The following is a 14536-nucleotide window of genomic DNA, read 5'->3' as shown; positions in this document are numbered from 1 at the left end:
CTTGAATTAAACATTAAGAATAGAGGATATTGGGCTTCCCTGGTGGCGTAGTGGTTGAGAGTCCGCTTGCCGATGCAGGCGACACGGGTTCGTGCCCCGGTCCGGGAGGATCCCACAGGCCACGGAGTGGCTGGGCTCGTGAGCCATGGCCACTGAGCCTGTGCGTCCGGAGCCTGTGCTCCACAACGGGAGAGGCCACAGCAGTGAGAGGCCTGCGTACCGCTAAAAAAAAAAAAAAAAAAAAAAAAGAATAAAGGATATATATTAAAGCATAATTTGATTTCATTTTAAGCTCTGTTAAAGGAGGAGTATGTGAGGAAGAGATGAAAGAACCTCAGAAAGAAAAAGAAAAAGGTGGAGAGATTGGGGTATATTAGGAGAAATAAAGAACAGAGGCAGAAAACCAAAAAAGAAACAGGGATAGAGAAGAAATGTGAAGATAAGAGAGACAGTTCCCTAGAGAAAATTCACCATGGAAAGGTAGGAGACCTTGACTGTCTGAGAGAGTGAAGGACAGAGAACATGTTCTTAGCTTCTGAGGTCAATTTTAATGAGTTAAGTAGCTTCTGTTTTGTCCCCGCATACCACACAGACCACTCATTCATTTGAGCAGTAGGTTTCAGATTATATTCCTCTTTAAGATACTAACTGCATGCCAATGCCTTGTTCTCCGATTTTTTAAGAGCTGTTCATCTTTAAATATTTAGAGATGCTTTGAGAAAAGGGATCCAGCAGTCCATATGGAGAGGAAAATGCCCTGGGCTGCTGAGGATATGCTTAAAATATTAACTCAGGAGTAGAATAAAATCAAACTAGAAACTACTCTGGCCTTTGTGCTGGAGCTGACTTGTTTCGGATGATTCCTGTAGAACCTATTACTTATTTTTAAAACTGCATTGGGGGCTTCCCTGTTGGCGCAGTGGTTGAGAGTCCGCCTGCCGATGCAGGGGACACGGGTTCGTGCCCTGGTCCGGGAAGATCCCACATGCCGCAGAGCGGCTGGGTCCGTGAGCCATGGCTGCTGAGCCTGCGCGTCCGGAGCCTGTGCTCCACAACGGGAGAGGCCACAACAGTGAGAGGCCCGCGTACCGCAAAAAAAACCAAACAAAACAAAACAAAACTGCATTGGGAGTGGGGAAGAGGGCATGGTGAGAGCGGGGGAAGACAAGAGGAGACAAAGCCAGCATTTCATCTCGTAGACAGCCATGTCCCTAAAGCAGACAAGATCCTGGTATAATAATGGTGTCTTGCCTTATTCGGTCCCCACCTATGTGGCTCCTTTTTACTGCTGTTCTTAGACATGTCAGCAGCTCTAACAGTCAGATCTGTCTTCCCTGTGAGCTGTTTGTGAAAAGACACAAGTCCAAACACCAGGCTTGTGAAAAACCCAGGCTGCATTGCAGTCCTGCAATCCCCTTTTTTCTAGAAACCTGCCTGATATTAAAGCTTTCACTTTCCTTATGGTTTCCCCCCAGGGGTGTGATGCCCCTTTTAGGACCCTTTCCATCTGTGGTGAAAGCTCAGGGGCTCAGGGGCTCACTGCTGCAAATGATGATGGCGGCTGGGAGTCACACGGCGGGAGATTTGGACTCAGAATCTTAATGTGCTACAAAAGATGCTATGAGGGGAAAAAAAGGTTGCAATATCTAATCTTAAACACACACACACACACACACACACACGCACACACACAGGAAATGGAGCTTAAGAAGGTCAAGGAATGCACAAAACTCAGGCTTTGCAAAACCAAAATTAAATAAACAGAAACAATCAAATTCTGTAAATAGCTACTGGAGATGTCCTGCTAAACTCTGACGTTTTGCTTTTAGATTACAGTGACTTTTTTCCATGGGTCTTATTATTTTAACCTCTCTTCCTTTTTAGGCATTTCAATCCCACCTGCTTTTGTTTCCTACGTTTCACACGTGAGATAGTTTTGTTTTTTGTTTGTTTTGTTTTTTTAGTTTTTTTCCTAAATTTTATAAAACGTAATAGAGGGTGACAAGGACAGGACCCACGGAGATGATCTAGTAAAAGCACAGGCAGGAAAAAGACACACATGTGGCTCGTGGAAAGACCGCCCTGTTGAGTAAACTAGAGTTTTCGTGTATCTCTCCTGTGCTTTCTTTTGCTGCATCACCAGAGTAAGGGGTATAGAAGGCCAGGGGCTGTGGCCGAGGGACTCTTCGGCCCAGCGTCTCTTGCTCTAGAGCAAAAAGCTGCTACATGGGGGGCCCTGAAGTTTACGTTAAAGACTCTTTCTTTCCATGGAGCTGTGGAGGTGAGGCTGTGTGCCATGCTGGAGCCCTGGCAAAGCCGAGCCCTTGGAAACACGCAAGAACACGACATCCATAGGGGTGACACTCTCCGTGGACATCCCTTGCATGTCTAAGCCTGAAAGACATCATTGATAGAATAATCTGGGGGCTTTTCTATTCTACAGGAAAGCTAAATTAACCATAAGCTTTGTAATTTTAACTAGCAACACTGGAAGACACAGTTCACAGCTGACCAAACCCCTATTGTTCTAACACTTAGGGCTGCTGGTGCAGTGAACATGTAGCGCCTAGTAAGCATCAATACATGCATGTTGACTTGGTTAATTTTTAAGAGATGAAGGGAAGAGGATAGGAAATTACCATTACTGAGCCCTAATGGTTGCCAGATAGTAGATAGTTTGCATACAGGTCTCTCATTTGGTCCTTATGTCACCATTGTGAGGTTGGTATCATTGTCCCTGTTCATTGATGAGGAATCTAATCTAATCTAATCTAATCTGGTCCAAGGTCCAGAGTTAATAGTGAAGGAGGAGAATTCAGACCCAGGTTTATCAGATTCTACAACCTATCTTGTTGTGTTTTTTCATTAACTCCCACTGTCTCTGAGAATCAATCACATAGCAGATTTATGAATATTCATGCAGAGGAAGGAAGAAGTGAAAGAGAGTGAGTGATAAGTAGTGGGAAGGGAAGAAACATTTCTGAGACATCCACTCTGTGCTGCGTACTCCATTACTGCGCATAAATCCAATGCACCTAAGAACCCTGTGTAATGTTGATTATGATCCCAGTTTTGGAGATGAGTTAGTTGGGACTCATAGAGCTTAACTACTAGATGAGGCTATGTTGCTAGTAGGCGGTTGAATTAGGATTTGACCTTAGTTCTATCTGCCCCTAAAGCATGATCTCCTTCCGTTAGGCCATCCTGCCTGGGTACAGGCATGCTAAATTCTCATCCCACCTCTGCCCTTCATTAGTGGCTCAGCCAGTGGCTTAGACTCTCCAGGCCCCGATTTCTCATCTGTGAAATAACAAGATGTTCTACCTATTTCAGAGGCTTATTGGGAGCATCACGTGATAAAAGCATGTGAAAGGGCTTTGAAGAGTTAATAAGTTATTAAAAATATAATTGGGATTATAAGAATATCAGAGTGAGGAATTACCAACGTTTGTCAAGGTCTTAAAGGATCCACGGACGAGCTGTGTCCTGTAGCTGGTTATGTGGAGTTGGTGATTCCACACCAACTAATTCCAACTAATTCCCCAGGAAGGAAAGTTCTCTGGTTTTTCTAGTCACTGCCCAGGGAAGCATGGGTACAGAAGAGAAAATCTGATGACACATAAGACAAAGTCCTTTTCTTTTTAAACTGGAATTCTTGGATCCAACCTTGTGGTTCTATATCTGGATTGAGTCCTTGTTACCTATAAACATTGGCCCAAGAACCTACAAAAAAATCCTGATAAGAAACAAAACACCTACCAAACATTATATCATTAGATTATTTATTTTACTTAAAGTATTGAAATGCAGTCCACTAATAAACTTGAAAATTAATTGTGGCAGAACAAAAAAATGGAAACCTTTCCTATGTACTTGGGACTATAATAACAATTAATCTAAGAGACTAATTCATAAAATCAAAAGACTTGGATAATATACTCATCTAAAACCACACCACAGAGCCTGAGCTATGATTTGAATGCAGCTGTCAAATTACATGAGTGATATTCAGTGAAAACATGACAAGAAATCATAAGTTATTTAATGTTCTTGGGGCTAGAAGAAACTGGAATATAATTTTCTCTCATCCCATGTAACAGGAAATGTTTGAGAATTAAGAAGAATATTTATTTTACTTGGGATTTTGAAAAGTTTCAATGAAGCCATAATGCCATAAGACAGCTGATCAACACACATTAGTAGTAATAACAACAAAATGCTTATTGAGCACTTAATATATAACAAACAATATACCAAGAATTTTCCATGGATTATTTCATTTAATTCCTAAAAACAACAACAACGTGCTGATACTCTCCTTACCCCGTTCATATAGATGGGAAAACTGACTACAAAGGTGTGAAGTAATTAGTTCAAGGTCACAGCCAGCAAGAGGAAGAGCTGGGAAATAAGCCCAGATCCCAGAGACTAGAGGCTGGGAACTGCCTACAAGAATTTGAAGTCAGAGGGGCCTATTCTAATTTCCTTTTTCTCCTGCCCTTCCTTGTACTGCCTAAGAAATAGCCAGGCTCTGAATGAGTTCAGAAGGGTACATTTCCTCTTGTCACTTAAAAATAAAAACACTAGGAAAGCTGGTATAGGAAATGAATTAGAACAAATTAAACGTCAAAGGATGAGCAAAAACCTCATTCTTACAACAGGATTCACACTGCTTTCTGCCCTACTTTTCTTTCACTATCTACTTCAACATTTATTAAACAGAAATTTAAACAATTGAGACAATTTTTCCAGGAAACTTAAGGACTAAGGATCACAAGATAACATGTTCTGAGAGCCCTAAGTCAGAAAATAAGGATTCCCATCTGGGTTCTAGAGTCAACTCAGCTTTCCTTCATTCCCACCAGAAATTAATTGGAATAAGGTCCTCTGAGGAACATTCTGAGCAATGATGCAAACTGACACACACTGGCATAATTATGCTGTAGATTTTCAAAAACTTTAACGTGACTCACCTCTCCGAAGACACCCACGGAATTATTTTCCACAATCGTGGAGATTTCTGGCTTAGCTTAAAGGCAAATAAAACACAGTTAGTTAGCGGCCCTGAATGATACCCTACCTGGTCACTAGTGTGTGTGTGTGTGTGTGTGTGTAAAAAATTCATAACTCATCAGATATTTATTAAACTCCCACTGCGTGCCAGCAGTATACTAGATGCCTAGGAAACAAAGGTGAAGAAATCATATTCATCATCTTCAAGAAATTTACATTTTCATGGAAAATACAGATACATAAACTAGAAATTAGAATTGATAGAACTGATATAAGTATTGCTATTAAGGACACGTGGGATTTGAAGAAAGCTTTTGAGAAAAGCTTCTAACTCAACCTTAGGGAATAAGAAGAGGCTTTTGGAAGAGGCCACATCTGATATCTGAAAGATGCCTCTGGGTGAGTCAGGTGAAAGGAGGAATGTGGGGGAGAGGAGGGGCAGGCAGTGGGCAGACAGAAGAGAGGAATGTTCTATGTGTCCAAAGGCCTAGAAATAAAGCACAAGTTATAGGTCCCTGAAGGGGCAGGAAGAACACCTGGTTCTTATTTAGTTGTTTGGTACTAGGAAAGATCAGGGGCTATTGCAGTGATTTTGTTATCCCGCTAAATTGTAAGTGCCTTGGAGCCAGAATGCTTTATTCATCTCTCCATCTCTAGCACTTAAGTGCCCAGCATAAAACAGACATTGAGGACATCATGTTGAACTGAAGTGACTTCAAGTAAGTTCTTTTTTTAAAAAAATTTTTATTTATTTTATTTTATTTATTTATTTTTTTGGTTGTGTTGGGTCTTCATTGCTGCGTGCTGGCTTTCTCCAGTTGCCGCGAGAGGGAGCTACTCTTCGTTGCGGTGCATGGGCTTCTCTTTGCAGTGGCTTCTCTTGTTGCGGAGCACAGGCTCTAGGCACACGGGCTTCAGTGGTTGTGGCATGTGGGCTTCAGTGGTTGTGGCAAGTGGGCTCAGTAGTTGTGGCACATGGGCTCAGTAGCTGTGGCTCACGGGCTCTAGGGCACAGGCTCAGTAGTTGTGGCGCATGGGCTTAGTTGTTCCGCGGCATGTGGGATCTTCCCAGACCGGGGATCGAACACGTGTCCCCTGCACTGGCAGGCAGATTCTTAAACACTGAGCTATCAGGGAAATCCCTCAAGTAAGTTCTTGAGTATAGCAGACAATGCCCTCTATGAACCAGTGGAAAAAAGATTAAGACCCTTGTCACAGATGCCATCAGTGTCTGCTACATGCACTCAGCCTCTGCTTACTGAAGGCCACTTGCTGGGCATATATATGATCCTCTCCTGAAGATTTACTGAGGTTATGGAAACACACTCAGTCCACAAGTAGAGCAGACTGGAAGTCCCAGAGGGTTAATGGTGACAACAGGTGGGGAGCTGGTGGCTAACACCCCAGCTTCCTCATCTTTGTTTGGTATAACTCTGATGGGTATTCTCCCAGGGTTTCCCAGTGGGAATGAGCTCTAAACCCTAGTGCTAACTGGCTTGATCACGTACATTTTATTATCTTCCTTCCCTTCCTTGACATATTTTCCCAGTCCTATGTTTTCTAGGACTACCTCTCAAATAAATTAATTTAATTCAAATCCTTGTCTCAAAGTTTTCTTTCAGGGGAACCCAAACCAAGATACAACCTAAAATGGTTATGGGAGGAGGCCTATTTCTGATTTCCTATTAGCAACAAATGCCAGTAGAGTGAAGGACCTGAAAGCAAGAACAATTACTAAAAGTTGCAGAGGTGACTGAGCGAGACAGATTCTTTGGGGGGCTCAGGACAATCACGTTTAGAGCTTAGGAATGCAGGAGAGCAAACTTGTGATGGCAGGTGACTCCCCACTAAAGAAAGGAAAGTCAAAGGAGGCTAGTGAGAGGGATGCAGGAAGTAGCAGAGGGGAAGCTTCTAATCCCTGGTCTGCCAGAGAATGAAGGTGTTCTGGAAGAAGAAATAAACTGGACTTAGGGCTTATAGAATGGCTCAGTGATAACATTTGAATATTTATTTCAAGGTTTTCATGTTTTTGTTTTTGGTTTATTCTATTCGGGGAATCACCCAGGCACGCAGAGTGGGTCCTGAATACGGTATGTGTATACCTCTGCCAGGATCACTATGATATACACTCAGGTGACACTCCCAAATAGATTAAAGACTGTCCAAACACAACACAGCTGGCCCATGTGCTAAAGGAGAAGACCCAGAAGCAGGAGAAATCTAATTCTATGAACAAACAGGCAGAGTTTCATATTTTTGAGCATCCACTGAAAGGAGTTCAAAGAAGAAGAAAACAGAAATATAGAGACAGAGAGATGTAGAGACAGGGTGATAAAGATGAGATGTAAGAGAGTAAACAGCGTTCCAGACCAAGATGAAGGTATTTTAATTCAGCAAAGAGATACAGGACATGGTTTAAATGTTGGCAAGGCAATTAGATGGAGTTATGGTACAAAAACTCTTGGCCAAATGGGACACAGTTTGCCTAACACAGAATTATTTTTTTTCGCACCCCGGATGGCTGCCTCCATCGATTTGCCAATAGTCAGGCCAGATGAGTCAGCTTCATGTTTGTGCTAAGACAGTTATACCCCATAAGTGAGTGAATGGTGATGTCAATAAAAGAGATGAACAGCCTTTCCAACTCATCACAGGGCATTGTCTAGGCTCCATAAGGAACCTGACCATCAAGGGCAACTGATTATTTCCTAGCCCATCCCTGAGGAGAGATGGGAAAAGAGGGAGGGAAGGAAGGAGAAAGGGAGGCAGGGCAGGAGGACGAGAGTGAGAGCTGGAGAAAGAGATACAGGAGAAGCTATAAGCAAGCGACTTCAAACTAAATACATTTTGGCTGTAGCTCCTCCCACCTTTATAAACTAAAAGGTTCGCATTTCCTTCAAAATACTGAATTGTGTGACCTCTAATAATAATCAATAAGATTCTAAGTAAAAACAAAGATTTTTCACTTGCCCTATCATTCAGACAACTGAGAAAAAATCTACCAGCCCATGCTCTTAGGTGGTGTGAATTATTTTCTCTTTGTTTACCTCATTTTCAAAAACAATTAATTGCTCATCCACATCACTGTTTTTCTCTTTGCCTTCATTTAAAAATGATGTTTTAAAAAACACAGTTCTTAGTCACAAAAATGAAAAATATCCAAAGCCAAGGGTTTCTGTTTATTGATGTTTCCTTGCATCACTGAGCAAAATAGAATTTTCACATTTCCCTTAAATTCACACCCTGCAGAGTCTCTGCAATTTGTTTGAGGCCACAGTGGATATTTCACCTAAGCTCCACTCTCCTGTGATTGCAGGGTCAGAGGGCCATCCCAGCAGGTTCTTTGGCTGGAGAAGCTGGACAGTCTCTCACCCCAGCTGGCCTTGGTAGGGGTGAGAGGACTCCTGCAGAGTTTCTTTGGAGCTGTGTTTATCATTTTCCTTTTCTCACACTGGCCTTATTCCACTCTGCTCCAGAAAGCAACTAAGGCAATTAGACAAGTAAGCAATTAGACCTAATTATAATTAAAGAGACTTCCAGTATTCTCAGGAAACATTAAAATTGCACATAAGGTAGTGGTCACCAGGAAACTGACCGATCTTTGGCAACTGAACCATCATTCTTTAGCTTCCTACCCTCATCCCCAGCCGTAACAAGAATGACAACTATCAAGGCAAACAGAACTCCAGAATAGTGACCCTTGTGTGGCTGCTCTCCCGCTAACAGGGTGCTTCCTCTTTAGTGGAGAGAAAGCAGGAGACAGTGACAGGAGGATGGCAGGGAGTCCAGAGAACAGAAACTCTTAGCAAAAACCCTGACCGTGGTGGAGCGCCTGAAGATTTTGCCAGACCTGACTACAGCCTAGCGAGGGAACTTCCGGCCATCATCCTGGATTTGGACTGGAGAGAGGTAGAGGCTGTAGTCTGTACCTGGCTTGACTCTGTCTTTAAATAACGTGGAATTGCTGATGGGGTGATACTGGGTGAGAAGTGTTTCCTGAGTTCCATTATCCTCCTGATGAGACAAAATGGTTACCAGCTTTGAGCACTCAGTTGTGCCAGCTCTGGACTAGGTGTCCCACACGCAGTAATTCATTTGTATCTTGTAACAATAGAGATAATGAATGAAGGATTGAAATTAAGAGATACTGAGTATGTTACTAGAGAAAGTATCGTGACACTTGACTTTCAGTCATAAATTTGTGTCACTCTCTCTTAACACAAATAGAAACTTGCTGCTCTTCTGACTAAAACTTGACTTTCATAACCTTCCATAAGTTGCATATTGGGGGTGGGATTTGGGGGTGGGGTACAGCGCTGGGAGCTAATGTCAGATCATAATTCTCATTTCAAGTTCTGAAATCTTACTGCTAAGATGTGCTCAGGAGGCTGTATCAGTTTTACTCATTAAATCTTCACTAAACTGGGTGATCACAGTCATCCTCGCTTCCCAGCATTCCAGCATTCCTTTAGAAAAGGTCTCATTTTAGCTCCCTTTGGAGCCAGGACTAGAATGAGGTAAAGAGAGTCTCCTAGGATGCAAAATTTAAGGAAGCAGTCACTCCCAGGATCTTGTAAGTGCAGGGTGGGCACCTGAGAGTGAGTGCCTCCTTAAATTTTGTGTCTTTGGTATCTCCTTACCTCCTTACCTCAGCCTAGTTGCTGTCCTTCTGCTCTTATTTCTGTGATTGTGACCTTCAAAAAGGACACATAAGGGGCTTACCTGGTGGTGCAGTGGTTGGGGGTCCGCCTGCCGATGCAGGGGACGCGGGTTCGTGCCCCAGTCCGGGAGGATCCCACGTGCCGTGGAGAGGCTGGGCCTGTGGGCCGTGGCCGCTGGACCTGCGCGTCAGGAGCCCGTGCTCTGCAGCGGGAGAGGCCACACCAGTGAGAGGCCCGCGTACCACACACACACAAAAAAGGACACATAAGGAATAGGCTGTAAATGTTAATCTGAATTTGGAGATCAGAATTTAACTGGAATACTTGATTCCTCTAGTCTATTACCTTTTTGTGGGTCTATGAAAAAAAGCCTTCATTATTCTTGCCTTAGCCTGAATCTCATGGACCAGGTCCTGGAGATGTCACAGTGTTGGGCAGGGTCAGTAAATGTGCTGACTAAGGGCCTAGTAAGAAGGGGACTCTTCAGGGGCATAAGCAGAGAGGAAAGGCTATGTCCTTATCCTCCTTCAGTATAGCTCTATATTTTCAACTGAGTTGCTTTGAACACATTCTGATGCACAAGCTTCTTCTCTGGAGGTTCTACTGGAGTTGTTCTGGGATCAGTCTCATCCCAGGGCACATTTTTTAAAAGGTCCTCAGAGGACCGGGGGCTGAAAACCACTGGTCTAACTCCAAACAACAGATGAATCATTATGAGTAGGGGTCGGGGAAACGGAAGGAACTGAAAAGGAGAAGGGTGAACAGGAATGCATCGGATGGGGAAGAAGCCATGAAATAATGAAAACAAAGGTCTGTGACTTGGACTCTCTGGTTTAAAAATTGAGACAGTTCAGGGTAGAAGAAAGGGAAGCCAGGTGAGGGAGAAAATTCAAGTATGAGCTGGGAGCAGAGCAAGAAGTGGAAAACAGGAAGGCAGACTACTTAGATAGTTTAGATAGGTATTTCCAGAATATACTTAGTAGAAACTCTTACGCAAGACAATTTTTTAGGTGAACATGGTGAGGATTGGTATCAGCTTTACCTACAGATACACAGGTAGTAATGCCTGCAGAGAATCACAGACTTACTCCTGAAGCAAAGAACGTAACTTTATACCCACATAAAGTAGGACTTAAGAGTCTGTGCCACTGCCTTCCTAACGAGGAAGGATACAGAAAATTAAAGGGAGAGAACTTATGTTCTGGAGACAGAGGCCCCAAAAGGAGCCCTGACGGCAGAAGAGAGAGGAAGGCATTTCACTCAGCGTCTGCTGATCTGGAGGCCAGTAATTAAGGAGGCTGGCTCCCCCTGCAGGTTCTTCAGCATAAGCTATGCTTTACAGCTATTGTTTTACGCACAGGGACTGCTTTTGTGAGAATCTAGGGGTTCAGAGTGCTTGATCTTTTAGTAAATGACTCACCATTTGGAACACTTCCATCTGTCACTCTGTCGTGGAAGAAGGGCAGTCAGAGGCTGAAGGTGGAGATTGGTGAGAGAACTGCTTTTTCCTTTACTGCATAGCTGGGGGTGACTGGCCAGGGTAGTTTAACTGATGGAGAAAAGATATTTAAAAAATTATGCAGAGTGTTTTTTGTTTGTTTATTTTCTGGGTGCTTGACTGTTGTAGAGGAGGGATTTGTTCCTTCGTTGGGAAAGATGGATTCGGTTGCAAAGTGTGCCCTGTAATCTACAACATCAGGACAGCCTGAGAGATTCCAGAGGCTCCAGATATAAAGGGGCGAGGCAAGAATCTGCATGTGAGCACCTGCCTTCGTGGAGCAAATGGGAAGAGAGGTGACAAAATGCAGGGGAACGATGAAATGTCTAGGGCTGGGAGAGGGAGAGACAATACTAACATTATACGATGACCACTACTGCATTTTTATATTCTTATTAGTCATAGCTTAAATTTATTTAGCACCTACTGTGTTTGAGGCACTGTGCCAAGTTCTTTCAAGTCTTACCTTATTTACTCCTTACAACGATCTGGAATAAACCAAGGTTAGCTAACTTGCTCTCAGGTCACACAAAGAAGGTACTTAAGACACAGCACCAAAAAAGGGACAAAGAAGCCTCTGAGACAGCACATCTTAATAAAACCAAGCCATCACAAAACAAAATTTTTTTGGTGGACTCTCTCGAATGAAAAATGTATAAGAAATTCCAGGAAGCCAGAGGTCTTTGTATAAATTGGAGATTTTAGAGATGTGGACAATTTGCTGATTGAAAGGAGTGTTTTATGATATATTGATCTACCTTTGGTGATAGGGGTCAGAGAATACACCTCAACTCCTACCTGTTAAGAATGATCTTAGGGCACCTGTTCTTCTGGAAACAGTCTGGTAGGGGATCTTCCACAGAACCTTTATTCTTGCCTGTTTTTCTTTTCTTTTCTTCTTTTGATAATTTTAAAAATATTAATAAATATTTCTAAAACTTCATGGGATTTCCAACTTGGTAGACCCTTACAAAACTGAATGAGGAATGTAGACTGAACTAGCTAATGTACCTGATACACCTACACGAGTCCTAACACTCAATAGATGTTCAATTAATACTAAATCACTGTCTTCCAGCCTCAACTGAGTCAGCCTGCTGTGAATTCATGAGTATTTACTCTCTGCTCAACTAAACTGAAGAATTATGGAGAGTCCTAAAACGAACTCTTTAAAGATTAGTTTTTAATATGTATTGAGCCTAGGTACTGTGCTAAGTTATTTAGCACCTCACAATAACACCATGGAGCCGGTACTGTAACAATATAATTATAATTATAAAGCTATAATTATAATATAATTATAAAACTATAATTATATAATTATAATATAATTATATTATATAACTACAATTATCCCCTTTCGTGGATGATAGAACTAAAACTCAGGCTGGGCAACGTATCCAAGGCTGTATAGAATTCTGAGACAAAAGGAAAAATATGTATCCCTATATGCACTTATCAAAATATTCTCTCATATTTTACCTCAGTGGAAAAAATTAATAAACTCTCTACAGCTTAACATTTTGAAAAATGACTACATGAAGCCATGCACTGTTCAATCTTTTCTCCTGCCCTTGTCAACCTTCAAACCCGCACCCGTGGGGGGCATGATGCCATGAAGACCAAGGAACCACAGGCTGATTGGAAAATCCTATTCTTTGAACAGCACGGCAGGATCTCAAAACAAACAAAAAACATTGTGCCTTTATTTTAAAATTCGACATTTTGTTCATCATGGATTTTCCCTAAATTTTGATTTTTAAAAATATTTTATTAAGATATATATCTTGATTACTGATTTCTTGGGGCACTTCCTTAAATTTTGCACCCAAGGTGAGGACCCTACTCACTTCACCCTAATCCTAGCTCCTAGGTCACACAGCTATTAAATGTAGAGCCAGGATTTGAAAACAACAATTTCCCTTGAAAAGCCATGCTATTAATGTCTTTGCTACATACTGCTTCACAAAAGTAGTAGAATGGACAGTCCTTGACTCTTCTGCTGAGAGTCTGTTTGAGGAGAAGAAAAATTCACAAGAAAAACAAATAGAAAATCAGGACCCATAGAAGAAAAATAAATGCATAATAACATACAGGAGTTGGATAAAATAATTAGCATGATGAGGGCTGGGAGGGTTCATATTGAATCATGGAAAACTCCTCCTGAATGTCTCTTAATGACCTCACAAACCCTAAAATAATTTGCAGAGGGGTTCCTATTTTAGTACTAGAATCAGAATTTTCAATGCAGAAAAGAGACCATGGAACTATTTGATTTAGTGAGGTGACCTCATCTCCATGTCAGGGCTGGCAGTGGTGGCCACAGGACAAGTAGGTGCTGAGTGTATAGAGCCCATTCAATAAACTCTGGTAACTGCATCGATTGTTACTTCTTTATCTCCTAACTGCTTCCTACCTTCACTTTGCTCCATTTATTCTCCATCCAGTCAGTGCTGTCAAGTAGGGTCCTTGCAAAGCTCCCCATGTCCATTTTATAGAAGTCCACAACAATATTTTTCCAATCATCACAATTGGTTGTCAACACTTTGTAGGTTGGCTAACACTTCATTTTTTTTTTAACCTCTTTATTGGAGTATAATTGCTTTACAATGGTGTGCTAGTTTCTGCTGTATAACAAAGTGAATCAGTTATACATATACATATATCCCCATATCCCCTCCCTCTTGCATCTCCCTCCCACCCTCCCTATCCCACCCCTCTAGGTGGTCACAAAGCACCAAGTTGATCTCCCTGTGCTATGCGGCTGCTTCCCACTAGCTATCTATTTTACATCTGGTAGTGTATGTATGTCCATGCCACTCTCTCACTTTGTCCCAGCTTACCCTTCCCCCTCCCCATGTCCTCAAGTCCATTCTCTAGTAGGTCTGCATCTTTATTCCCATCCTGCCCCTAGGTTCTTCATAACCATTTTTTTTTTTTTAGATTCTATATATATGTGTTAGCATACGGTATTTGTTAACACATCATTTTTGATTATGGTGAAGACAATTAGGGTCAGTTGCCATCAGGTAGAAGGTGACAGCTTTCTTTTCTGAATAGCTAGGCTTCCCATAGGCATGAAAAACCAATATTGTTGACGGTACCATTTCAATTTTTGTTTACATATAGAACATTACAAATAATAAAGAAGAGAATATTTAAAAGAGACATTTATAGATAAAAATTTACAGAAGCGTAAGCATCTAGGTTTTAGTTATACACCTTTATCACTAATATTGAACTGTGTGAATCTGGTATGCTTCTCATTTTCTTTTCGTGATTTTAAAGAGAAAAGTCATGGATTTCTCTTTATCCACCAAGTTTGGGAACAAACATTCCCTCATCACCTCCCCCACTCCCACTC

At 41.9% G+C, this 14536-nt stretch overlaps 1 protein-coding gene across 1 annotated transcript in view; it reads right to left on the bottom strand.

The window, feature by feature from the left end:
* Positions 1-14536, bottom strand: part of CD96 (CD96 molecule) — an 86094-nt gene that overhangs the window by 52402 nt on the left and 19156 nt on the right. Inside the window, 2 exon segments of the mRNA XM_060010133.1 lie at positions 4974-5029; positions 8814-9027. Of these exon segments, the coding sequence (XP_059866116.1) occupies positions 4974-5029; positions 8814-9027 (270 nt within the window).

Source organism: Delphinus delphis, chromosome 4, assembly GCF_949987515.2.
Source record: "Delphinus delphis chromosome 4, mDelDel1.2, whole genome shotgun sequence".
Taxonomy (NCBI): Eukaryota; Metazoa; Chordata; class Mammalia; order Artiodactyla; family Delphinidae; genus Delphinus; species Delphinus delphis.
This window is presented reverse-complemented; position numbering and strand designations above follow the sequence as displayed.